Below are 27729 nucleotides of genomic sequence, written 5' to 3'. Positions count from 1 at the left end.
AACCAACCAACCAACCAACCATAAACAACCAAACCAAACAAACAAAGGATTAAAGGATTACCAGAAATTGAAGCAAATATCATGGCAAGTGGTTCATTATGTCCCTGACAGAGGGTTTTGGGGCGAGCCAAGCCCTCAGCTGTACAGTGGCACCTCAAGCTACTTGATTCTGTCTTGCTCTTTGTTGTGCCATTCACCCACTCTGGGACACCCAGCTGGGCCTCCAGCTCACAGCTGCAGTCTTCAAACGCTGTCTAGGATTCATTCAAATGAGCAGATAAGCATTAAAAGTCCCACTGCAGAAAGTGTATAGGTCCTGCCATGTCTGTAGGAATAATCTGCTATCTAAACCTTATCCCTGAAGACAAGTCACAGTTCTGAGCTTACTTTTATTCCAGTGTTTCCATGGTGCCTTTGAACTGATTCCCTTAATACAGTCATTGCTCTGTCCTCTCCAGGCTCTTCTTTCTTTAATATTTCAGTTTATCTGGGATCCAGTAGCCCTCTGGGGCTTTATGGCAGTGAACAGTCCATGTATTTTAAACTATTGGTTCTAGCATGTTTCTACAAATTAAAATTCCACAAATTACTGCAAGGATTCTGCTTTCATTTAATGGTATTTCTGATAGAAGAATTTGGCCTTTAATCCTGTGTCCCTCAGCTATACGCTGGAGTTCTCATCTACTTCAAACGCAATTACAGTTATCTGTGCTATCACAGAAGCTCTTTAAAACACTTGTCCTGGGGTCTCTGGTATTATATTAATGAGAAACAAGCAATGTAAGTTAACAGAAATACCTGAGTTCGTGAAAGTCATCTCACATTCTCATAACTTAAAGGGTAATTGCATGGCTACAAAGTGCTTGGAGCACTCCAGTCCTATCAGCCAGAGGTTGGCCCCTGGGTTCAGTAGACAGTTTGCCAATGTTCCCACATCTGACTTCTTTCCATTCATTTGGCCCTAACGGTAGGCCAACAGAGCACCCTCTACTGTGAATATTGAAGAAAAATAAAAACTTTTTCAATTCCCTCATTGCTCCTGATTTCTTCCTAGTGGAGCTGTTGGCTCATTAATTCTCACCTTTGTGTGTTCCTCATGTGTATTCCTATGTTGTTGCAGTAGATAAAGTCTTTTCACTGAGCACAATGTCAGAGGCATTTCAGTATTTAATGGCATGATTCTAGCTGGTATTTCCTTTGTGTTCTTATTTGTTGACTGAAAAGCATTTTTTACAATGTCAGTATAAGAAAAGGTGAATAATATAGCCAGTGTAGAGGAATTAGAAATTACCTGTGTTTGGAATCTCTCAAAACACATTAATCTGGCAGCCCTATGAACCTCTCTCCATCTGGTTGGTTGTAAAAAAGGCATGTGAGGTGAGTTATACAGGCACTTCTGATATGTTAAATAAGCCAACGTGGGGGCTTCTTAGCACCAACGTGTGCACGCCAATTATGTATGGATGCATGGTGCTGAGAAAATACAGAAAACCATTGGATTTACACTACCAAATTTGTTTTATATGCACATGAAATTCTGCGGGATGAGCTTTCATACAGCTGATGTCACATCGGGAAAAAAATGTTGTAAATTGTTTAAATTCAAGGCTTTTAAAAAAATTCTCTGTGTCATATTCCTGTGTATCTCCTTAGGGATTCCTAACAGCCATGAGGCAAGAGACAACTCGCATGAATTTAGCCAAAGGGTGGGAACTCGACAGTGTGGTTTTGTACAGTGAAGTGACCAAGATGATGAAAGAGGATGTTGTTGGCCCTCCTCCTGCTGACATCGGTGGGGTTTACATACACGGCCTGTTCCTCGAAGGGGCAGGCTGGGACCGCAGGAACAGTAAGCTGATCGAGTCAGCACCAAAGGTAAGGATCAAGTGAGTGTGACAGGCTGTGGCATAATGCAAGTGCTCAGGGAAAACCAGGAAGTATGCTGAGTGCCTGCAGCAGTGGTTTCACAACAGGTTTTAAGAGGGTAACCAACACTGGTGGCGCTGGGAAGAGGAAAGACTCTTTACCCACCAGAAGTGAACAGAAAGGCTTCTGTCAGAAAATTAATTTAGGATGCATAGCACTAGAGCAGACCAGATGCTGGGCTTCTTGGCTTCAGGGGCCCTAGCAGCACAGTTATGTTTGAATAAAATAGTGCAACCTGTAGTCAGTCTTCTTTTGACTGACCAAGGGGGACCTTATCAAAGCTTCCAAAGCCCTGGGCTGGATTTGATATGGAGGTCAGTGTTTTCTTGACTAGAAATCCCTAGTGTTTGTTTTATAATATGAGGAAGAGTATTAGTTCTGGGCTTATGCTCAGTTATCCATGCATTGAGTTACATTTCGCTGATGTGACTAAGCAGATTTAAAATCTAACTACGGAGTAATGATTAGATACTGTAGTCACGGTCCAGGGAAAATTGACGTTGTCTGCACTGGTACACTTTTTCCAAGTCAGTGCTAACTGTCCTGAAATTGGAATTGAGGTAATTCCTGTCCATAGGTAAAACACTTCTGTGTCTGACTGAGAGAAAAGTTTTCCAAACCAAACCTTGCCAGGTGTAACTTCTGTTGCTGGGTTTGTCAAAAGACCCCTTCAAACATGGAGTTTACTTAAGTGCTCTGGAGTGTTCAGCAAGGTTCCATGTTGCTCTTGGATTTGGGTCTGTTTTATCCCCTAACAATGAATACTTTATCTTGGCGGAAGACCTGAGGGGACCTAGCTTGGATAAATACCCAAGAGGCACCTTGGATCTTAGAAGCTTCACTGTCAGCAGTGCAGAGGTAACAAGGAAGGTTGCTGGTTCCAGCTTGGTTTTTGTAGCTCCAGTCCTGCCATTCAGGAAAAAGGAGGTGGGGTAAGAATGGGAAACATCAGTGAAAGGGGCAAAGGAAGGGAAAAAAGACAGTGGTTGCTGTCCCTCCTAGAACCACCATGCCATTTTTCCATCTGCCTCCACAGCATGCAGTTTTCCAGATTTCTACTGCTTTCCTTTGCTTCCACCAGACTTCCTGATGGCTGTCGTCCCTGAGCTGCCACAGGCTTAAAGTTAGTGTCAATGCAGTAGTGAGTGTAAGACTTGAGTTCTCACGTGTACGTCTGCTGAGGTGCTGGTGCTTTTGCTGAAGGCCATCACTGAATCTAGTTCTGGCATTTAGAATTCAGGCACCCTATTCTGCTTCTCTAATGCCGAGCCCTGTGTATGTTTTAACATTCTCAGGTGCTGTTCACAAGCCTTCCTGTAATCCATGTGTATGCTGTTAGCACAACAGCGCTGAATGACCCCAGGAAGCAACATGGAAATGTGTACTCCTGCCCTGTCTACAAAAAGCCTCGGAGAACAGACCTGACATACATTTTCTCTTTGTATCTGAAAACAGTGCAGAATCCTGATCATTGGACTTTGAAGGGGGTTGCAGTGCTCTGCAGTTCAAAATAAGGACAGACAGCTATGAAAAAATGAACCATCAAGTAGGATTAAGCTGCAGCCAGTATGACTTGCATTGTTATTGTCAAAGTGGTGGCTACCTTCTCACAGGAGGGTGGGAATTAGCAGGTGACACATAGAGATTATTTTAGTTGCACATAGATCAGCTTACTCTGTTCACAGCAAAAATACTAAATTTATTTATCCTGGGAATATCAGAGGGAAAACAGCTGCAGGTGTAAATTTGGCAACTGTTATAAAGCAAGTGAGAATATAATCACCTAACTTGCTCATAATGGAAGCACTATGTAAAAAAGTGCTTGTGATAGTGACAACTTCTCTGACATCTTATGGTGGTTCTTTTGTAGATGCTATCTTTCTTCTTATTACAAGAATTTTTCATAATATAATTATTTTCAAATTCAACTTTGTAGTTAAAATCTTACAATCCATAGCATTAATAAAGCTGTAATGACAAGATAATTAAATGCATGGTAAAGCATCATGTTTATCTGCATATATTTCAATGCACAGTTCCTTTGATTTTGCATTTGTAAACTTGCTGGGTGGTTTTACTAATGGCTGCAACCATTTTCTTGAACAGTCCCTTTTTAATGTAAACAATCATAGAAACAGGAGTGTTTGTCTTTGCACAAGAAGTGCCCTTTGCCCCTATTAACTAATTTCTAAACTTATATCCACTTATAAGGAAGGTGTGCACACCCCCCATTATTAGCAGGAAAAAACCACATCCGAACACCAGTTTGGCTCTGCTAGTGCTTGTTCCATTTGCATTAGCGCCTGAATCCTGCAAACTCAAACCTCTTAACTCCTTTTTGTTCTGTATTTTGCATCAGTTTAGTTTTAAAAAAAAGAAGACAACACACAGGCCACATTTCACCTGAAATGGTTGAAGTATTTTTGCGTTAAGCACCACTGCTGTCTACCCTGTAACTGAAGGATGATTGATACTTCTCTTTTAATAGACAGGAAGCTATTGGCAGAAAATGTGTTTGGCTTTTTTCACTAGCACAAATTCAAAGCAAAAGAAATTTTTGTTGGGTGATATGAAAGAAGGACTTGCAGTCAGGACTTTGTTAATATTTTTTTTCTCCGTGTAAACATGGAGATTCATGTTTCTCCATGTAAACACTTTCAATTTTTTATAGCAAGTATCTAAGAAAGTAGTTCATTCCTTCCCATAACCTATTTTACTCTGCAGTTAGCAATTGTGGGGCTCTTTCCATGAGGAAGTTTGATATTCACACTCACACCCACAACGAAGTACAGAGTGCCAGCTTTCTTCTTGGAAAACAGAGCAGACGGGGACAGGGTCCTTTCTTTCCTCTGAGCTAGGAGCAACAGTGCCGGCAAGATTATCTTTTCAAGTGAAACCAACTGTTCAAAAAATACACACCAGACCTCTCTGCAGTGCAGCTGTATGTCAACCAATTTCATTGAGAATTTTGTTTCTGAGAAGGCTGAAGGATTTGGCTTCATGATCATTGATCTTGGAAATTATGAAAAAGATGGGGGAAGGCTTCAAGCAGCAAAGGGCTGTGCTGCTACACAGAAATTGAGGTCACAAACCATAGTGTTTTCTGCCTTTATGAAGGAAAATGGAGTAATTTAACTTTGATCTCTTGGTACATGTAGAAGTCAGGTCAGTAACACTGATAGTAATTTAAAATAAAAAGTGTACATTGAAGTACTTTGCACACCTGAAGAACTCGCTGCTTGCTATGAAAGCAAATCATCCTCTGCCCAATTGAAGCTAGAAGTAAACATTAAAAAAAATATATTTGATAGAGGTTATATCTGGTGCTACATTATAAGCTCCATGGAAACTGCATCACTTCTTTTCTTTGTCAAATAAAATGAGAAAATTAAATGCTATATGAAGAAAATCTAGAGGCAATGATGTTCTAGCACTTAGTGTTCTGCTGTATAAAAATGCAAAGAAATAGCTTATTTGAACATCAATGTTTTCATTTCAATAACTAAACCCTGTTTATCAGTTTAGGAAAACGCCAAATCTTGCAGAACAGAATGCAGGCCATATTACTGAAGAACCAGAAAAATCATACAGTATTTCACTGAAGATAGCCACAGTTTTATACTGAACTGAAGAAGAACATAAAGTCACTTTGTTCCAGAAAGGCTTCTTATCACTAGCAAAAAACACCGAACAAAACCGTCAGTGTCTCCTATAAGCAAAACACTTTTTTTCCTTTTTGCATGTGATTACAGTAGAGTGGAGATGAACAATTTACTGCTGACAGAAATGTGTTCCTTTCTCTGTCTCCTTCTCTTGCTCTATCCTGCCCTTCCACTCAGTGGAGTGCTTCCAATCTGACAACATTAATTTGATTTGAAATGTCACTAATATAGTAAAACATTGACCTTCCCCAACCAGTGTTCCCCTAGTTACTATTGCTAAAGCTGTTTCACTTCAAGCGGGATGTACACCAGACTAAATGAAAGAACTGGCAGGCAGAATACTTGAAATCAAACTAATTATATTTAAATGATACATTAACAATTAGCTGGAAGTCCTCAAACAATGTATAGAGATAACCAAGTTATGCTCTTCTGTTAAAATGAATCCCATATATTAAATACAATCATACAGCTTTTGGCAGTATTGTACAAGTTTCACACACATAGTAATGACTAACATTGCTTTAGATAAGTGCTTTGAAGGCAACTCCATTGAAGAATGAAGAGAGCAATACAGTCCTGCACCCCCTGTCAGTGTAGCAGTCGTGTTTACAAACGTATCTGATGTCAGGGCACTGGCTCCCGAGAGTTGCAAATAAACAGCATTCCATAGTCCAAAGGGTGTCTGTCTCATAATCCCTGAGGCTGTGACTGGTCAATAATGATGATGATAAGAAAAAAAGAATTGGGTTATGGATTGGCTCTGTACATCTGTGACTTTATAGAATAGATTTTAATTGCAGTGAAGCTCGGAAAAAGCACAGAGAGTGGAAAACAAAACAATTCCCTTGTCTGGTCAGTTATGCTCATAAACACTATGATCCTCTGTAAAGAGTAACAGTTTTCTAAAAGCTCTCAAGGAAACCGTAATCATAATATTCTAATTTTTCTCTCTATTTATCCAGAACCCATACATTCATCTTATTCCACTTTTACTGCTTCATATCATTGCCTTTCTCACAATCTCATCTTTCCAAAACATGAATAAGATACCTTCTTCTCTTTTCTTCCTGCTGTTCCATATTTAATGTATCTTCTTTTTAATTCTTACTCCATAAGTGCACAAAACACATTGCTTACTTACAATGAACCTTCCTGTTCAGAAGTCTGGAAATAACCTGTAGTCATTTCAGGAGCTTCTCTTTTCCACTGAGAAAAAACACAATTTACTCAAAGCCCTATAATTACTGCCACATTTTTTCACACTGTGGGTAAAACAGGAATATGCTCTTCCTGCTTTTTCTGTGAGGGCCCTTAAATGATAATATTTGTACAGCTAAACTACATTTTACATAATTCTTCCTTTTGCTAATATGAAGTAATAGCTTTGTTACTGTTTTCTGATTAGATGAGTTGGTATAAGATAATGGAAATACATTTATACTGTTGTACATAAAACAATGAGAGTGATTAGGCTGTAAAGTGACTGCTAGATCAATCTTGGAAATGCAGCAGATTCCTATCTCCCTTTGACATTTGGGTTAACGATGGCTATCGGCACACACAGAGACACAGGGGGAGCCCCTTCATTCAGTTTGCATGGCTTGACTTTTGTCAGGAAGAAAACACTACAGACATCAGTGTGGATGGCAGAACAACACCAACACGGTTTGTGATATAACACAAATTCACACATTTTTCTAAAGCTGAGTGAGTACATACTGTGTTCCCTCTTGCTCAGTGAGGACAGTATGGTGTGTTTGCTCATTGACTCCTTATGCTGATTGCTTTAAGTCTAGCAAAGGGACGTCATCATCACCTCCTCCTCCTTCTTTTCTTTCCTGCTTAAAGACGACTTCTGGGATAGTCACCCCTATTTCAGTTGACTGGGAAGCAGCTTTGGTTGCACTGTTCTTGTCTTTCTTTACCTTAGTGATCACTTCTGTGTAAGAGATTTCTTCGGTGAAGGGCTCTGCTGATGGGAGCTCAGAGGTGATGTGTACGCTGGCTTCCGGGATCCCCTCCTGACCTTCGGCTCCTGTTCGTTCTTTATTTTTTTTATGGATCTTGAATGTCTCCTTTGTCGGAGCAGCTTGTGAAATGGTTTTCTTGATTCTTACCCCAGATTGTTTCAGTCTCTCTCCTGACTGCCTGATTCTCTCTCTCCTCTCAGGGGTCACTATCCTAGTTTGAAGCCTGTTTACCTTCTTGCCAAAATTTTGTCTTGTCTTTTGGATATTTTCCCTTGAAAATGCCTTTTTGATGTCATCAATGCGCCTCATGCCTGATTTCTTGAACTTGGTTGCTTTGCTTTCTTCGATATAATATTCTTCATCAGAAGACAGATCATCAGGTGGGAAGAAATCATCCTCTATAGTTTCACCTGCTGTCATCTCTTTGATAACAGAGAGAGATGAAGGACACTCGGTTTCCTCCTGTGAATGAAAGCAGAGAGTCATGTTCCAGCGTGTTTCAAAAAGATGGTGATTCAATTTTTTTTTTTTCTGGTTGGCTTGCAATTAATTAGTGGAAATATAATACTGTAACAAAGTAAGGTAGGCTTGTACCATCGTACTCGATCTGTGCATAACACAAATGGCAAAAGAAAACTTTGCCAAGTTCTGTAAAGATATTATATGCAGGATTAAAGATTTCTTTTCACTGTGGCTCTACCTGAAATTAATTAATGCAATAGTCCTATGGGTACTGGCCTCTAATGGTTTTCAGAGCAGACTTGTCTAGGTCTTTTTTTTTGGGAGCTTATCTGCTCCTCTGGATTGGACCTAGATCCATTATTTCTCGCTGATAAAAGCACACACCCTGTGGACAAAAGAGGCTCTTGGGCTGGTGTCAGCTCTACACTGTCCAAGCAAATGCCTCAATGATATGAGTAGCTTCAGTCTACTACTATTACCAAGACAGTTGTGCATTTTTGACTATTTGGAACTTAGCAAACACTTTCCATTGCTGCCCAGAAGGGGATGAACCCCAACATATCAACTTAGATGTGCTGTCTGCACAAGGGGACAAAGTCAGTAAAGCAGGGAGATGGTTTTTGGTAAACCCAGTAACATTCAATTCACTCAGCACCTGTACCATCGCTGAGGTAAACTTGATTTGTTCCATTTGGAAATGTATGATATTCCTGAGCAAGCACCTTTGTCTCCTGTGGTGAGTTTGGTGGCCTGTTTGGGAATGCAGAATTATATATTTAGATCACACATCTAATGTGTGTCAGCTGCATGCTTGGAAGTGGTGACTATCCTAGACACCTTAGCCCTAGGAATTCATGCAGCCTCTCCAAAGAAAAATTGCTAGAGGCTCAAAGCTCAAAGACATGGAAGACTTCCAAAAACTGTCCACAGTAAACAAAAAATTTGCCTAGAATCAGCTAGTGGTTAGGGACATCCAAAAAAAAAAAAAGGGACAAAAGCTTACGGTGATGAAGGATTTATCTGAACAGGGAGAATCTCCTAAAAAAGTTGTTTCCCTGATCTGCATGGACAGTATGAATTTGTGGCTCAGTGTTAGTGAGTTACTTCTACCTAGAAGTGCAGTGTATGCAGAGTAGAAAAATTGTAACTTGTCGGAGGTGTATGAGGTGGACAATGCCACCTCCTTCTTCCCCCCCAGGTTTTTCCATGCACGTGCGTGTGCTATTCTCCCAGGAGGAGCAGCCCTTTGGGGTGCAAACAGGTACAGCAGCTGTATTACACTCTCTAAGCTGTTTCCCATTAGTACTAACCACTTCAGGTGATTTCTGAGGCCTGACACTGTCAGGACTCTACCTCAGTATTACCATCCTCATGTAGAAAATATTGAGGCTATGAACCCATGAAATTTTGCTGTGAAGTTGTTTCCAGCCAAAAAGATGTCTGTCATTTTTCACAGTGACTCATTAGTAGTGAGTCGTTATTTTACTGAGTGCTAGAAATACATAAAATAACATACACTGAGCTATTTGACAGATAAAGCCCACTTAAGGGTCCCTCATCGTGCCTTGGCTTCTATAAAAACTCTCTAGTAAAATAGTGGTTAATGCTTAGAAAAAATAGGGACAAATTGTGTTACATTGATTACAGCAGAATGTTATTCAGCTCATCTATCAAAAACAGCAGGAACAAAACTACAATGTTTTGCTAATAACCATCTTCATTAACATGTGCAAATTAACATTAATTATATAAAGACTTCTACATATAAACATAATCTCTTTTTTTTTTTTCCTGAAAATTAACTAAAACACAGCTGGATAATAATTCCTCAAAGTTTTTAAATTACACCCCACTCCTTCAACTGAAATGGTAACAAAAATATTTCCAGAACGAATATTCTAACATTTCAGTACTTACAGAAATGAATACAATATGGGGAGATGAATATGCCTTTCATATGAAGATTACTTTTTAAAAGGAGGGAAGGCAGAGAGACTGTTTTCTCTGCAATATTTAAGTTGTCTTCCTTAGGAAGAAGAATTGGTCTGTGCTTTTTGTCAACTGCTAGATTTTTATTTATTTAACTTTATGTATTTGCCTTTAGTCTGTTAGCTGAAGAAGAGAGCACTTTAGCTTTCATACACACATTAGAATTAAAAGTTATGGACAAGAACATGTGAAATGAAGATCTTGTAGATGAGACACAGAAACTAGAGCTGCAGATCCTGAGAAATATTTTCATTCTCCTACAGACTCGCAGCATAAACTTTGCCAGATCTTTTATTTTCTTCTTTTCCTTGGTGTCTGCACACATCTTGCAGAATCAAATGTAGCGAGGCAAAACATTAGTGTGAGTTTCTATCTCCTCTCACGATTTCTGGATGTTACCGAAGTGGAAAGTATTAGTGCACCTGTCTAGCATGTTAGGAAGGTTTCAGAATAAAAATACGGTGATTTAGTCTCTGTAGGTGAGCTTTTTCATCTGCTTCCTTTCTCTCTCCTGCTCCTAACTCATTTCTTCTTATCACTAGATATCTGTGGGGCAGAGAGAAGAGAGGAGCTCATCCTTCCTAAGGCAGGAGGAAGATGCTTTAGTACCAGGTGGGAAACAGATGGAGTCAAAGCATATAGCTACCAGCTCCTTTATAGGCTCACTAAAACCAACGACCAAACACCTACTGATTTCAGCAGCACAGAACAAAGCCCTAAACTGGGTGAGAGCTTTCTCCTTTTTCTAGAAAGCAGATGGGACTGGGAATAGCAGGACTGGGCAGTCCAATGTTCAGGAAGGATGAGAAGGGAGTTGAGCCATCGATGCTGCTGCTTGCAAGCTTTTTGTTAAAATTCTGCTTAAGCATTTTGCTACGAAGAACTTGTACCTACCACCACCACCACCTCATGGGAGGTAAGGGAGGATCTAAAATGAGGACAGGAGATTATTTCACAGTGAAAGATTATACCAAGCAGTCAATTATTTTCAACATGATTTCTTGAGGAAAGAGGCATGCAGTCATATGGGCTGTCTATTGATTAATACATAGGACATGTACTCTGCTTGTCTTGTCTACTGGCAAAGACCAAACACATGCACAGGCCAGAATCCAAACGCAAATCTATGGAAGCTGAGCATTCCTTTTCCCTTTCATCACTCCTCCTAGAAGGAGCACCTGCAGAGGGTGCTCACACTGGTCCTGGTGTGTTTGTTGGCCATAATTGCTCATTGGCCATAGTCTCCTGAAAAGGTATCCACCTCTCAACACAATGGAAACAGACCTTTCAAACAGAAAAATATTTTTCCTTATCTTCCAAGAAAAAAGTTGGTAAATCTGTCATGTAAGTGGTTGATTTGGAAGTTGTCTTGGTTTGTACAAGAAATGTAACACACATGCTTATATTATGCATCTCCCACCTTCTCACACTTACATGGTCCCTCCACTAATGCAGAAACATTTGGACATTTTTCACCAATTTGGGAATGGATCTGGGTTCTGACACAAAGAAATAAGTGCTCTTCTGTGAAGCTGGCTCTGTTTTGAGTCATTCTACCTGTTCCCCCAAGCTGACATCTATTCTGAGCAAACATGCCATGGCTCAGGTACCTTGCATGTAGATCTGAATCTTGTAAGGGGACAAGGATGCTAAGAAGAGGGCTTGTGTGTTGTGAATGGGTATAGGAGGAGAGAGGGGAGAAAGGAATCAGATTAGATGTTGTGTTGAAACTGGAAATGTTTTGGAGAAATGCATGGGTGTCAAAGGAAATGAAGCCTGAAAGGAAAAAGACTTCAGGTTTTGTGGTAGCAAAGGAGAGACTGAAAGCACTGGTTGAATGATAAGGAAAAATCCTGGAGACTTTTGCAGTTGTAGTTGCAGGGTAGTTAGATCCACTGCTTAAGAAAAATCTTTAACAGACAAAACTTAAAGGTATGACACTGTAACAGTGCAAGTGCACAGTTCAGGAGTGGCTGGTGAAGCCCATGGCACAGTGAGTTTGCTAAGAAAGCATCTAAAACCTGAATTTTTTTTTCCTATTTTTTGAGTATTTAACCTCTCAAATATGCCTAGCCAAAGAATTTTGAGTTCTTAAGGGCCTGTCTGAATACAAAGTAAACATGTAAGTAACCCTCAGCTTTGAGGAAGAAGGCCCGCATGGCATTGATTGGAACAGATGGCTCCAGGGGCAGAGAATATTGAAACCCGATGAAGTCTGACTCCATCACTGGCATTTTCACCCTCTGCTCTCATTTCAGTTTAATTCACAATTAGAAAATTTTCAAGGGGACATAGCCTGTGTCCTTCAAACCCTCCTTCTGCTCTTCAACCTTTCCCTTGGCTTCCAAAATTCTAGCTGCTCAGCACCCATGGGAGGGAACAGTGACCAGTTTGCAGGCACTGCTGGCATCTTGTGACCACAAGGAAGGGATCAAAGCAGTAGAATGTTTTTCCCCATAGGATATAGTAAAGCATTTATGAGAGAAGGCTAATGCACCTGCTCCGTAACCATGCAAAGGGAAAGGTGCTGACTTCTCCACCTCACTGAAACCTTAAAACCAGTAGGTAAATAATCTTAAATGTGGCAGTGCCTCTCATCAACAGTATGAGATTCTCAAGGTGGCAATGCTCAGATAATTGAAATCCGCAGGGGAAAAGAGGCTGTTTCAGAAAGTGCCTGCTTGATAACCCTGCCTGCACAGTCAGGCTCTCCTCCTCTCTGGGAGGAGAAAGGGGGAAATGGCAGAGCAAATTGTTTAGCAATGTCTCAGGTATTTTGCAGCCATGGTGTCCTGGTAAAGATCAGGTTGGCTCTAAAAGCAGCCTTCACTTACTGCTGCACTAAGGAGCCAAAGGGGGCTGCTGGAAGAACATCATGCCTTCAGCAAGGACTGTGAGGCTGGGAAAAGGAAAAAGGGTTGTTGAAAAGATTCCCTCACAAACTAATTAGCTAAATTTCCACTCTTTGGGAGTACAGATGGGATCAATAATTAATTGCAGCAGTACTTTTATTTTCCTTAAGAAAATGTGTGTTTTTCGTTTAGAGCTCACTTGATTTGCTAAGTGATACAGCGACATAATGTCACTGTAAAACAATACTTAGGCTTTAAGTACATCAACACTTTTAATAATAGTTTCAGTAATAATTTTATTATACCATTTGAAAATAAAAAATAATTGAATATGAGGGCAGTTTAATGAATGCAGCCAATTCAAGAGCTTTACATCCCTTGTCCTTCCCTGGTTTTTGGCACATGTATTCTAGGTTTGTATTTCAAAACTCAAACTGGCTTCCAAAGTTGGCAAAGAGAAGAAAAGGTAATACACTCTATTACATGTAAATATTTGCTAGAAACGCTATAAACTGGTTTTGTGCTCTCTTTCCAAATAGCTTGAAAATGTAACTGTAAACAGCTTTAATAATGGCAACAGTTATCAGCTCTCAGCTATTACCTAATTTCAATCAACACTTTAGCAGAACAAAGCTTTTTTAAATAAAAGAAAACAGAAAACCAGAATGACCAATTAATTAATTTTTTATATATCTAAAATAACACATATATCTATGAAATTATATATTGTATATATATAAAATCAAGACTCAAAATGGTCCTAAAGAAACTGCTCGCAGCATAAGTAGGGAGGAGAGACTGATGAAACTCCATAACTTGGAGTCATTGTGTTGCACATGGAAAAGGTCACAGCAAATTATCTTTCAGCCTTGGGATGTGTGACAGGGAAAGTGCAGGTGACAATTAACATAAGCACAGATGGGTCTGGCTGGTGATCACTGGACAATTCTGAAGCAGAGCACAAAGCAGCAAAATGGTCAAAGGCTACCCAGCGCCTGCTCTGGCACAACTGCTGTGTCTATGACAACTGGTGATGCAAATGATGGGCAGCTTATGAGCAGGAAACTGCATTGCCACAATGTTTTAAAGAAATCATAGAAATTTGCATGTTGAATGAATGATTTGTTATTCAGACTGGTAGCCAAGGTAAACCAGCAAAACATCTCCTTGAAATTGTGCTCTAAATCAATATGAAACCACTGATGAATAACCAATTACAAATCATTCAGTACTTTTACTCATATTCTAACAGTTAAAAGTGAAGCTTTATAAATCTCAAGTGATCCCTTCATTTCTTCTGCAAATATGTCATTTCAGACTCTCTGCCAGCAGGCCAAAAAGCTGCTCAGATGAGAGTGAAATAGGATTATTTTAAAAGGCCACCTAAGAAATTTTATCAAGTAAAGTAGACAGAGAATAAACACTTCAGCATATAAGACTTTACAGCCAAGTGCTGTTGCTTGCATTTAGAATTATTTTTACACAACAGAAAACCAGCCTGGTCAGAACAGTGAACTCCCCTCATTTCTCTTTCCTGAGAAAAGACATCACATCCCTTTTATTTAAACTCTGACAGAAATTCATTAATCCAACCACCAGCATACAATGACTACAAAGGAACTCGGCTCATTCTCCCATTATCGTTGTCTGTAGCTTGCAGCAGTCAATGAGCAACCACTTCCCAGTTACACCACATCAGTGGATAAGCCCTTGGCTCCAGGCTACCACATGCTGCATAAAAAGGATGACTGCAGCTTCAGGGGAAAACAAAAGCTTCACACTTTCTCTGCTTTGCTATTGTTTTATGGAACTAGACCAGGGAATAGCTCTGCAGGTCACTTCTCAGGCTTGCAATCAAACTGGTGAAATCTCTCATTTCCAATTTTTCTGGAAGCCCATTGTAAGTGAAGGAGAAAAAGCATCACAAGGCAAAAAAAAAAATATTTGGTAATGTTTTGATTCATTCATTCATCACATGGTGACTATTCCTACAAGTCAGCTAGACCAGGGAAGAGTTCTCAAGTACAAGTGAAAGCCAGTTATCAGGAGCTGCTGAACTTGTCTGCCCTAGCAAATGTGTCTCCATATGAACTCATTTCTGGTCAACCTTTTAACTACATGGGGAGAACAAATACTTATAACGTAGAAACTGTATCCAGAAGCAGATGTCTACAACCGGTTGGGGGAATCAGGTTCCACACACTTCCCTCTGCTTCCTTGAAAGGAGTATACAAGCCAAATGTAAAAACATCTGTGTTACTGATGTCTAATGCCTGGCAAGATGAGTCCTGTCCCAGATCCTAAACTTCCTGTTTGTGACTTCACATATTCCTTATCTCTGTTCCTGTGCTGTTTTGATCAACTTTACTCCTGTGCTAAAGGAATAATTGCAAGGTTTTGCTATCTTCAGTAGTGCTGAGAATATGAATCCCAACCACATGTCCCCAGTCAAGTCCATTCCCAAATCTGTGCCTCAGGAATGAAGGGTGCTGCCGAACAGCTGACTTGATGATCTCAAGGGATCTTTTGCAGTCTAAGTGATTCCATGATTCCATTCTAAGACACATACGTGCCCACAGCAGCCAGCCACAGTTCCTGGTGACAGTTCCAAGCAGCCTCTATGACCACGGAGAAGGGACACAACACAGGAGGCTCATGTTGTAACTGCGCTCCTCCGCTGACATGCAGGGCAACCACAAGGGAAGCCCTGGACAGCTGCATCCAGTGCAAATGTAAACTAAGATCAGCTGTTTCCACCACTCAGTGCTAATAGGTCAAGAAAAATCAATGGCAGCTCTGAGGACAGCCTGTCCCCTGTGAGGATCATCCCCAAGGAACAGGTCTGGGGGCACCAGACCAAATGGTGTTGAGTCAAGTTTATAATCTGGTATGAACACAGTCCTGTGAAATATGCAAGCTATTTTATTTTAGGAACACAGAAATAGCCCAACATCTGGGTTTATTATTATTATTTTTAAATTTTCCTTTCTCCTCATTCCTTGCAAACATATCACTAAAAACGCAGGTTTTTTTATCTGGTTGACAGCCTCTTCATGAGTGGCTGCTGCACAGCACGGGGCCAGCTCTGCACTTTGAACTGGAGCGCTGGGCTCAACACTGCAAACAAAGGGCTCTTGCGACACTCTCTGACACAATCCTTGGGTTTATTTTATTCTCTGTATTCTCAGCAAAGGCAATTACCTGTCCCAGCTGTAAAAATATTTATAAGGTTTCTGCCACAAGACTCCAACAAAGGCCCAGTGTCGCTGGTCTCTTGAGGCCAGTATTCTGCTGTCAGAGGTAGTCAGACAATTTGCACCATTTTTTTCCCATTAAGTTTTCACGCTCCACTTCAATAGGAATTTAAGTTTCTTCTCTTCCCATGAGTTCTAGAAGGCAGTTTTGTCCAGACCCTTTTGTCTCCAGGACTGGAGACATCCATTTATAGTTTCAGATCAGAGCTAAAACTACAGGAATTAGCACCATGTACACTCAAATTAGCATTATTCCAGCTGTAAAAGTAATTTGGTTTCTTGTCTATATTTCTTTCTATGAACTGACAGCTTCTAATTTTGAGCACATTTTACTATTATCACACCTTTTCTGTAGCAAGATTTTTAATGAAAATATTACACAGTTGACAAAGACGGCCTTAGGAACACACTTTCAGAAACCCATTGCAAGCTTCGTTTCACATTTCAACACAATGCACTGACACCTGTTGTTTTTCCAGATTATCTGTTATGAGGTAAGATACCAGGCACATAAATATGAGAAAGGATAAGACCTCCCATGTTTCTGCAAAGCAGAAAAATGATCAAATATGAGCCACCTAGCACAATCTGCTCTGGGTGAGCTATTTAACTCCATGCTACTAAAGATTTTGTTCTGCAGGGCAATTTTTGAGCTTGCCATTCTTATACCCAAATGGTACCAAATTAATGGCAATCTCCTGAGCTCCTGACACCCTGATTTCTACTGCCACTTCAGATGAAAGTGCTTCGACCTCAGGTTTCCAGACTATTGTTCCCATCTTGATCTCACCATTCTTAGTGTCCTAGTCATTATAACCACGGTGGGCAGGAGAAGATACGTATATTTTAACTTATTTATGCATATTATCAGTGGCATACGCAAGGCTGCTTGTGTGAGCCTCTGCCCGTGTGTGCAGTGGAGCAACCACAGGGAAAAAAATCAGTTGTAACCTGATAGTGTAGGCCAGTCAAGCCATAACCTTACTTGGTTTATGACATGTCCACTAGTTTTAAATGTCAGACAGCAGTGAGTGAAACAAATCCACGTGTCCCTTCATAGAAAGCTGTTATTCATTTATAGTGCTTATGTAGTAATAATAGAAAAAAGGCCAGTAACATGGACTTTCTGGTACCTGTACAGTCCCATTTAAAGAGGGACCTGCAGAACATGCAGAAAAGCAAATGAAACAAGTTCTTTCAGGGTGAAAACAAAAAACCCCTTTAATTTCAGAATAATTTAGTCAGAATGATTTAAACTGTTAAATGTTCTTTGACTTCAGAGAAATGATAGCTCTTACAGCTGGTTATTCAGACTAATCTGAACAGAAATGAGCAGTGACCTGTACAATCTACAACATCCTTTTTATTCCCTGCTATAGTCTCAGGGCACATAGCATTCCAGGGTCAAAGACCTCACTAGAAAGTCTGAAGTAACCTGGCATTTTTAATCATGCAGTCAGCCTAGGGAGGAGAGCTGCCTGCTACCAAATCTTTTCCTCCACCACATGGCCTTCTAAAAACGAATGCTCTCAATTCTGTAATCATTCTGCTTAAGAATGATCACTTTGTCTCTTTTTAATGTGAGGATATCATCAACCCTTTTCATCATTGCTGAGGTGTCTTGGGACCATCTCCTTCAGCCAATGATCCTTTTCAACCTGCCTACTCCCTCCATCAGTGATAAGATCAAAGCTATCCACTTGAAAGAAAACCTTTAGTATTTAATTGGTGTTTTGTTTCTCCTCATATGCATGTACTCACCCATGTACGGATTCCATGGCAGCAACCCACGGGTCATTGGCCCCATCACAATGTCCCAAACACCTCATCAGAAGAAAACCTCACTACAGAAGAGCCATCAATCACAACCACAGAGTAAACAACTTGGTTATATCCATTTGTAACGTATAGCACAGGGAGCACCTTGGTTCCCAGACTCCTTCTCATCCTAGCCAAGCTCCAGTCATTCAGGTCTTGGCACTGCAGCAGTGTGCCTGTGGTGTAAATCAGCGGTGTGAAAATCACTGCACTTGTGTGAAAGAGACTCTCATAAGTGTACCTGTGCCTTGAAGTTACAGTGCACTCTTGCCTACCGAGTGTGTTCCAGGTTTTGTGCAGCGCTGCAGTTATCCCTCTCCAGAAAGTGTTAAATGGCGGATCCTAGAGGGATCCACATACCTGCCTCTCCTCTGGGCAAGTGGGAAAAGGTTGTTCAACCTACATTACAAAAGGGATGGAAGTTAAGGAGGGAGTCATTCATATTCTCACTGATAGTTCTAAACCACGGTAGGAAGAGGAAGCCAGAAAGACAACAAAAAATGCTGTTTCCCTTCCTGAAAAGTACCACCTAAGAATTAAACATACAGAATAGGGTGCAGGTCATTCTTGTCCAGCAAAACCAGCAGAGAGATCATAAACACCTACTGAAGGTGTTTCTTAGAGAAAGTATACATTGTGAGAGCCACCTTTTGTATGAAATGCCTAAAATTCCAAAGGCTGTTCTTTACACCTGCGTGTAAATCCATTTTGACCATATGTTACTGTATTTTTAAATAAACAACAGCTCAAGTCTTGCCAGCAGAAAAAATTGCATCATATAATGAATACTGTTTTAAGAACAAATGTTTTCAAAGCATTGATTCTGCTGCAGTCATTATGGTAAAGGCCCATCAATGAAATGACATTATGCTATTAACCAGAGGAGTCACAGAGATTTATTACCTTTAGCTGGAAAATTATTTGCAACCAAAAAGTGAAAGTGCCTGTATTCTATTCCAGGATGATGATGCAGCTTGCAATAATGGTAATAATAGGACAGATTGAGCCTGTACTTTTTACCGAACAACTATAGTAAGTAATCCAGTCAGAAAATCTGGGAGGCACAATTTGGCTCTATATGGTACTAACAGAACACTAAAGAGGTAATATTCCCTACCTTCAGCTTTTTCTCCTTTTTTCAGCTATTTTTTCCCCAGTAGTAGAAAATGAACTATTTAAGAAAGCTAGGTTATGGAGAAGAATTTGTCAGCGGTACACGGTGGTGAATAAGCTCAGTGAAACACACGGCTCCATTCATTGCAAATGAAGTTATTTATGTACAAACAGATGCAAGAGTAGGGTGTAAAGCTGAGTGATGGGAAGTGCATTGTGTTACTCATGAGGGGTGTTATTTTCAAGAACGCCTAATGAGGAATACAACCCATTTGAAAGAAGCTTTGGCGACTTGCTGGTAAAAAAGGAGCAACTATGCTTCTGGCAAAAGATCAAACACTCTTACTTTCTGCTGACCTGGGAAGCTGGGAAGTTCCAGCAAAGGCAGGATCAGACCATTAGACAAATGTGTTTCACAGCACTCATTGACAAGATCCCAGAACTGTCTGCGCTGTTTGTATGGATGCAAGCGAGACCATGCTGTTTCATGAAACTTCTTTTCAAACACAAATTTTTTTAAGTACAATGAACATGTTAGAATAAGGTCAGTGAAAGAAACTATAAGATTTCCTTGCCCACTGTGATTGAAAGAACAGTGCTATGTTAAACCATTTCCAAGGTAGAGCATGCAAGGTAGTATTTGCTGTCATGAAGGGTTTGTGGGTCTGAGCTTTAGTTTGTACATATACTGCTATACACTGAGACAATGAAAAAAGTCCCAATTTGTCAGCAGTATGAAAGCCTGGGCAATGATGCCAGTTAAACAAGCCATGCTTTGAAATTAGTGTTAGAAGAAAGTCTGTGTTTCAGGGAGCCTGAAAACACTTTCGCTATTTGCACTTCTACCTAATACGGTGAAAAAAATAACAGAGATGAATGTCAGGCATGGTTTGTATGACAAGATTCACAGGGCCTGCCTCATATTACCTTTCAGAGAGGCAGCAAATAGTCCTTGCTGATCTGCAGTTAATCTTACACGACTGGCTCAGAAACCTACCCACACTAATAATAGACCCTGTGTGCTGCTGCCAGTAGGTTCATGCTGAAAGGCACTGGGGAGCACAGACCAACGTCAAAGAAAGCACAAAATAACTCCTATGTCGGACAAACCGCACCTTTTGCTTCATTAACCAGTACCTACCGGAAGTCACCATGGAGGTGGCAAAGAGACAGTACCACAAGAAATTAGGTTCATGGTTACCTGATAGATCACGACCCGGAATTTGTTTTTTCTCAGCATCTCCTCTTGTTTTGCTTTCACCTTCTGCACGCTGGTGTTCTGCCTCTCCACGCGCGCCCGCACCTCCTTCATGGTGGAGCTGACTTTGCGGGTTTTCTCCAGTAACTTGTTCACCATGAAGCCTGTATTGCCATGAGCCTGGGCAAGCTTTAAAATGTCAATCTGTATGGTCTTGATGGCATTTTCCATCTCCCTATGCTTCTCCTCTATCCTTTTCTGGCTTGCCTGTACGCTGTCAACAATGTTGGCGACTTTGTCCAGGACTGTCACAATCGTGTAAGCTGCATCTTGCTCTTCTTCCTCCTCAGTGGCGCTGGAGAGACGATTTTGGTGTGTTTTTTCAGCCTCCGAGGTGAGTTCACGGCGATCCATTTTGCCTGCCTTCAACCAGGTTGGAGGGAGGCGAAGTTTCGGTGATCCTGCCAGAATGATTCTGGCGCTGTTGCAGGGAGCCAGGGCGACAGCTGGCTCCGGCGATGCTCAAAGTAGGGCGTGAAACGCCGCTCCTGGAGCTTGGTCAAATACTTCTGACTACAAAATATCCACACATGATTGTTCAGATACTTTCAGCAACATGAAACCCCTAAAATTAGGAAGCAATATCTGGAAAGGAACATACGTTTAAAGGGTCACGCTTCTGTAGTGATGAAGTTATTAGTGTTAATCCAGGAAAGTTAAGTAACTTGCTAATTAAGCAGGAAAGAAAACTTGCATATTTTTAAAGATCTACTTTTGTTTTCATGTTACTGGAGTGCTTTCCTCTGAGGGAATTCAAAAAGCAGTCAGGAAAATGAACAGTTGTTTTTTTTCCAGCAAAACAACTTCAGGTCTTCAACTTGCTGCAATTACCCCGTGGGGTAACAAATAAACACACTAAACCAGAGACAATATAGTGAAAATGTTGTATTGTGACATGCTTTTCCAGTTCAAAATGTTGAAAGCATTTTTTTTTTTAATTGAACAAATTATTAAATCCTACATGCAAAATTCTGAAAGCCTACACTACATGTTAAAACAGCTGAACACATCCTATTCACACTTTATCTTGGGATCTTTCAAACGACAACTAACAGTCTATTAATATAACTATGACCAGCAGACTAATTTGGATGGACTTCTTTAGCTCTTGAAAATACTCTATACAAGAGCACTAGTAATTCATTCACTTTTATTTTTTTTAAATTTTAATCACAAACACTATACAATCTGTATTGTAGGTGTTAAAACATGTATTTCCTTTAAAAAAGTTTAAGAAGTATTAAAACAGTTTTAACAGTGATAAAGTAGGCTTTATTCCAATTATTTGTGTTCAATTATTCAACACCAATTTTTTTACAATACCTAAATCTACTAAGACCTACTTCTTTTGGACCTGTGCCATCTGTTCTACCAGGTAACTTCCCAAATTATGAAATTTATAATTTTCCTCTTTAAAAATAAATTGTTGGAATTATTTATGTAGATGGCAGTGCTTAGACCCAGCCCACACATTTTATAAATATGTTACAACTACACACAGCACACAGCTTCACAGTTCATGCGATAGGCAGTGTCTAGAAAATCAGTTACTAACTTCCAAAAACATTTAAATATCTACGGTATTTAAACACAGTGTTTTCTATTTCCTCATAAGAAAAGTAAGCTGTAAACATTTTTACCTTTAGTTCATGCCTTGTTTGTTAGGTAATGTGGACTTATTTTGTTGGTTTGTTGGGGCTTTTTTACGTCTACAACATTGTTGAAATAAATCTGTGTTTCCAAAAATATTACATTCCATGGATAAAGCACAAGTCTATTATATAACCATGTGATACAGATACAGAAAATGAACTACTGTATTCAAAAACATAAAAGTAAAGATACTAAAACAGTCCATAGCTGTTAGAGCTGATGCTTTCAGAATACAGACCAACATTGTTACACTAAAAATGTTCAAAAATAAGGCCTCTGAAATAAATATTTCCATTCTTTAAAAAAAGATATAATAAAAATGTACATCACATGGTCAATGTAGGTATAAAAAGCACTAAGTTAAACCATTCTGGATGATGTATCTGAAGTAAAATGGCCTAGGTTTTGCTTCTGCCGACGTCCTCTATTGTTTTTGGGGCATTTTCTGTTAAAAAAAAAGAGACAAATAGAAAAGGAGGGCTGATTTTATATATGCCACATATAATTAAGCCTAGCAATAACACATTGACTTAATTTTCTGTACTTAACAACAGCAAGAAGTCTATGATCTGTGCTGACCAATGGGACAGTCCTGCTATTTAGTACTGGACTGTCACCTGGGAATGTCTGTAGGGCCCCAGATCATTTAAAAGGGAGCCCTGCTTGACCTTGAGACTGAAACCAGCAAGGTTTCATCCTTCAGCCTTGATCCAGCAAACACATTCCATGAGGAATGATAGCATTAGCTTTACTTTATACATATTTCATATTTAAAACCCAGTGGATGGTGAGACTAGATCAATCAGACTTTTGAAGTGCTGGACCTCCAAGTGCCTTGCTGCTCACAGCAGCCCATGAGACAGAGCCCACCCAGGTCTCTCTGTGGGGTGACTCTGGTGATCCTTTTCTTGGGGCCAGACACACAACTAAAAGGATTCACAAAAGCCAGCAATCCTGAACAGAATGGCATTTAGCCAGGCAATGCATGATGGAGCAGTCCTGCTGGGATGCAACAAGACGTGAGAGACTGAGAGTTGGTGAATGGTCATAGAGAAGCTGAAAGAGGAGCTGAAACATAGCCTTCCACACCACTGCTTTGGCCAGCAGGATGCAGTGTGAAAAAGGGGATGGCATCAGTTGCATGAGCCAAGTAACTCTTGCACATGTACAGGTGGTGTTTTACACGAGCTAGTGTCGGTTAGGTTGAACTTTACAAGGGATACAAGGAAAAAGGCCTGTACTGTTCATTCACGGAGTGTCCCTCTACATCACTGAGTTTGGGAAGCTGTGCACTAATGCAGTAGCAGAAAGTTTTATGGCCCAGTGTAAGTGGAGCTGAAAAAGTGAAGGACAACTTGAGGAAGAAAAGTCAAACTGTGTCACTGATGCCCAAGTGTAAGACTTAAATGCTTCATGCTCCTATAAGGTAACTAAGTCATCCTTAATCTATCTCAGAGACCTCAGTGCTTGTTTGGTTCAAGTCCTAGAACTGAATGCCTTGTCATCAAAAAGAACCCATGGCTCTCATCTCAGTTTTTACACAGGGTGAGAGATGACAGAACCCAGAAACCTGAACTCTGTGCTTGTGCATCTTTAAGTTTCATAAAATAGGTTCTTATAGTGAGTGTCTAATAACGGGACTAAGTTGCACACTAATTTTCAGAAAGTGTATATGGTGTGAAAGGTACTTTTTTCTCTGTGTAACACCATTTACAGTGGTACATCAGGGAACCTATGACATCAACCTCTCTGGTTTCAGTGGGTGGTAGCTGGGGAGCATAGCTTCCATAAGTTATCAGCAATGTTTCAGTAAGTCCAGTGAAGGTCTAACACAGTAGATGACCTCTTGGATTTGTTTCAAGGCTGATCTGTTCAGCTGTGTATTTGGTCTGGAGATTGAGTGGTTACTGGTGGTTTCTGAATTTAAACAAATCTGTCTTTTGTGACCAAAGAAACAAAGGGGCAGATAGGATGTTACATAATCATCCTGCTTCGGTCATTAGGTAGTTTTCATGTGGGTATTAAGCAAATAAAATACTGGGCGTCATATAATTAAATACAGAAAAAGTATATCCATACAATGTGTAATTTTTCACTGTTTTTGTCTTTACCTACCTTGTTATGCACATGACAATTGCAACTATAATGGCAATCTGTACAGCTCCAATTATTGCTGCAATAAGGACATGCGTAAGCTTTTGTCTACTTGGGACAACATAAAGAATACTAAAGTCTGTCTTTTCACAGTGCTGTCCAGTATATCCTGATTCACACCTGAAAAAGAAAAGGAATATTTCATGGACTCTGTAATTTGACAGCAACCCAGTCATTTTGCAGTTGAAATGAGAAATCCAAGGTGACTCCAGCTGAGAAAGAGCTGGTGAGAAGGTGCAGCTGTGGTAACACTTGGGGTAGGGAATGGTTTGGATCTGTGTGGCAAGAAAAGAGACAGAACAAGTAGATATGCTCTGCTTTTTCTGGATAAGGTTACTAGTGGCCCTCTGAAAACACACCAGTGTGGGGAAGGCCCTGATTTGTCAAAATAAATATGTGGGTCATTATTATATTGGTACAATATTTAGGAAGAGTGTCAACTGGGTGAAACAAGTAGACACTTTGAAGACAAGAAGAAAAGGCTAAATGAAACACAAGAACCATGCTCATGAAACACAGAGCGAGCACAACTCATTCAGCTCCACTGTCAATATGGGACAGAAGTGAAAAAGAGGAAGGAGAAGCTTGAAATGTGGGTTGAAAATCCACCTTGAAAAAGGAAGATCCCTTTACAAGCTGCAACCTAGAGAAGTGGAATCTTGCAAAATCTGCTGGACAACACCAGCACCAAACCCCCTCTTGCCTTGTGGCTGAGCCAGAATTTGATGGAGGTCAGCTTAGAAAACCCAGTGGCCCACAGCTGTTCAAGTGAGAGTTCAAGAAAGAATCCAAAATAATTTGCATGGGGTGGGGGAGAAATAGCTGGAAGCAGAAGAGAAGCAGATCTCTAAATGGTAATTTGCCTGAGCAAAGCAGCAGTTAGCTCAATGAGAAACTCAGCAGAGGCTGTTCCTGAGCAGTGACGTGTTCAGGCGATGAGAGATGTGCCAGTGCAAACATGCTCTGAAACAATTCATGTCTCAAGGCAAAAGAGGCTGAGGCACAAGAGAAGGCAAGAGCCACCCAAGACACTGAGATGAAGTCTGCAGAATCAAAGGCCACCACTTACAACCCTGAGCAAGTTCCTTGTCCTCTAGAATCGACTGACGCAAATGCATCACTCTGGACAACTGAATCGTATAATTGGCCTCCAGCTCTACAGCAGAAAGCTGGAGAAGAAGTACTCACACGCAGGCTGAGCAACAATCCTTTTGTAAACTGGATCTGACAAGCCTGAATGCAACTCAAAATCAGACTCATCCATTCAAAAGCTTTGTGCTAGGGTAGGAATCAATTCTGTTTGGAGCAGCAAAATAATTACACCAAAGACCTTTCTACAACTGCTAATGCAACTCCTAATCCCTCTCTGCATGCAGGGATAATAGTTGGGGGTTTACATGTTCATAATCTTGTGATTCTACTTTCTCCAGCCATGAGCTGCCGTGTAAGGAGTTTTGGTTCAGGCATGAACGAAATTCTGGTAAGACTTGTTAAAAAAGCCCTCCGTGTACTGTAAGTGTGCCCAGTGGTAGCCAGGAAAGGAATAAAGAGAACTTTGTATAAGCATACAAGAAGAATGAGGAGAGTGAACATGCTGGTAATCATGCAAGACACAAAAAGGAAGAGGCCTTACTAGTCAAGAGGACTTAAATCTTACTGTTACTTTGCTTTCTGTTTCATTAAAGAAAGTAGAAGTTGAAGTATTATCAATGTGAGAGCTGCTTTAATGCAGAGAAGGCAAAACAAGGCAGAGGAGGCACAAGGAATTCAAAGATGTTTCCTCAGAAACACTGAAATGACAAGAAATTATTTCTGAGAAGTACTGAATGCAGATTCAGGAGAAGAAGTGCTTGTATTAGGAATTACATCATGCAGGATGAAGTAGTAGGCACTAGTTTACTGCCTTAAACTAGTAGAACAGATTTTAAAGCATTCTCCTGCATTAATGGATAACAAGATAATATAGCATTAGTATGATAGCAAGATCAATAGGGTCAGCAAGGATTTATCAAAATAAGCTGATTAGTCAATTAATTGATTTAGCATAAAGAAGTGTAGATTTCTTTTTAAAGGGCTGGACTGTGTGTCCTTGACGCAGCCTGCCATAAGGACAGGGCAAAACTGCACTGCACAAGGGGGGCAGCAGGAGACAGACCTGATCCCATCTGTGCAAAGGCTGCTAAACTCAATTCTGTGCAACTGACTGCTACAAAACCTTCCTCCCACCTGCCTGCTGGCAGTCCTGGAGGGCTGCTGTGCAATAAGCAAGGAGATTCACTGCCCCTAGTGAAAGTAAAACTCAGAATTTGCTCTGCACAAGTATTTTCTGCAGTTTTATAGGTCATCCAACACCTCACATACATTGCTGCCAGGAAATGAGGACCAAATTAAACAATGTGTATGCTAGATGTGTATGAGAACCGAAAGCATTTGAAAATAACAATTGGCCCTTAGCATTCATCATTATATTTTCCTTTCTGGAGAAAGAGAGAAGTTTTTTTCTCTGATAGAGGCACATGATTACTACGGCAGATTGATGTCTGTTATAAACTATTTGTTTCCTTAATAACTCTGCTTCAGTAAGAAACATGCATAAAGCATGAGACCATCAGTATTTTAATAGCCAAGAAAAATCCAAAGGAGATCTGATACTCAGGGTTAAGAACTGACAGTCACAAATTCTTGGCTGGAACCACGTGAGGTTTGTTGTGCTAGGCTCAGTGCTGAGCTACTATTCAGACTGTATAAATACATAGTTAAAGGTAGTAACAGTAAATCTAACCATAAAATAGAATTTAAAGGGATGATACATTAATTAAGTTCATCAAAACATTGCCTGTCAGTAATTATTAGTGTCATAATAAATATTTTAAAAGATTGAATTTACTCTGAATCATAAATTATAAATTTCTATAAGATTAGCACCTCCCAGAAAAAAAATCTGAGAAAATAAAAATTAGTTAAGTCAGACTTGAAAAACATTCGTGAAAAACATTTCCTTGTTACTTTAAATATTTTGAGGACAAATACACTATAAATTGTGTTAAATACAGTTCTAGATCAAAAAGAATACTGTAATCAGATAGTGTTGCCTAATGCCCATCAAGATGATGGGCAAACATCAACATTTTATAAGTTGACAACCGTACTGGCTCTGCCTTTTGGGCTGCCTGCTCTCTGACCTGTCTGGAAACCCTTAAATCTTGGCAGTGCAAAAAACACCTAAATATCATCAATCAATAAGAATCAGGTGAGAAAATATGAAAGTATCCAATGGATTTACAGCTGAAGTTTCAAAAGCGAAGGAAAGCAAAGAGTTATAGCAGCTTCAGCCACATTAATCTGAAAGTACAAACTTGCAAGATAAAAGCTCAGGATAAACCTCCTAGTAAGTAGGGCACTGCATCTTACTGCAAAGTGGCCTTTTTCTATAAACAACTTTTATATATTTAAATAATAGTAATAATAATCATTTAAATAAAAATAATTTTTGGAGGAAAACAAAGATACAGAATTTGATTGGTGAAATCTAAAGGAAAAAAATATCTGGGAGCTAAGGAATATTCATATATCCTGGGAAACACTGAGGGGCTTAATACTCAGTGTACTGAATTG

The 27729-nt window shown here is 40.0% G+C and overlaps 3 protein-coding genes across 3 annotated transcripts in view; 1 reads left to right on the top strand and 2 right to left on the bottom strand.

Moving 5' to 3' along the window:
* The window catches only part of LOC103623566 (dynein heavy chain 5, axonemal), a 152347-nt gene extending 148414 nt beyond the window's left edge, over window positions 1–3933 (top strand). Inside the window, exons 75-76 of the mRNA XM_017746168.1 lie at window positions 1654–1875; window positions 3222–3933. Of these exons, the coding sequence (XP_017601657.1) occupies window positions 1654–1875; window positions 3222–3440 (441 nt within the window). The 3' untranslated portion in view covers window positions 3441–3933. The remainder of the gene's footprint in view (window positions 1–1653; window positions 1876–3221) is intronic.
* Window positions 3934–5927: 1994 nt separating this feature from the next.
* On the bottom strand, window positions 5928–21083 carry MURC (muscle related coiled-coil protein). The gene is made up of 2 exons (XM_008642675.2): window positions 20251–21083; window positions 5928–8023 (listed from the first exon to the last, which is right to left on the bottom strand). Exons 1-2 carry the CDS (start codon window positions 20659–20661, stop codon window positions 7364–7366), a joined length of 1071 nt encoding a protein of 356 aa, XP_008640897.1. The 5' UTR covers window positions 20662–21083; the 3' UTR covers window positions 5928–7363.
* A 96-nt stretch (window positions 21084–21179) lies between these two features.
* TMEFF1 (transmembrane protein with EGF like and two follistatin like domains 1) overlaps window positions 21180–27729 on the bottom strand; it is a gene marked incomplete at its 5' end in the record, with an annotated part of 44689 nt that continues 38139 nt past the window's right edge. The window contains 2 exons of the mRNA XM_017746125.1: window positions 21180–22405; window positions 24076–24234. Of these exons, the coding sequence (XP_017601614.1) occupies window positions 22321–22405; window positions 24076–24234 (244 nt within the window). The remainder of the gene's footprint in view (window positions 22406–24075; window positions 24235–27729) is intronic.

Source organism: Corvus brachyrhynchos, unplaced genomic scaffold (assembly GCF_000691975.1).
Source record: "Corvus brachyrhynchos isolate BGI_N302 unplaced genomic scaffold, ASM69197v1 scaffold409, whole genome shotgun sequence".
In the NCBI taxonomy this organism is placed as follows: Eukaryota; Metazoa; Chordata; class Aves; order Passeriformes; family Corvidae; genus Corvus; species Corvus brachyrhynchos.
The sequence above is the reverse complement of the archived record's forward strand: the minus strand, read 5'-3'. Positions and strand labels throughout refer to the sequence as shown.

Coding starts and splice junctions, on each gene's coding strand:
- MURC (XM_008642675.2), bottom strand. CDS start 20,661: ATGGATCGCCGTGAACTCACCTCGGAGGCTGAAAAAACACACCAAAAT. Junction 8,024..20,250: donor TCCGGGTCGTGATCTATCAG/GTAACCATGAAC, acceptor TTTCATTCACAG/GAGGAAACCGAGTGTCCTTC.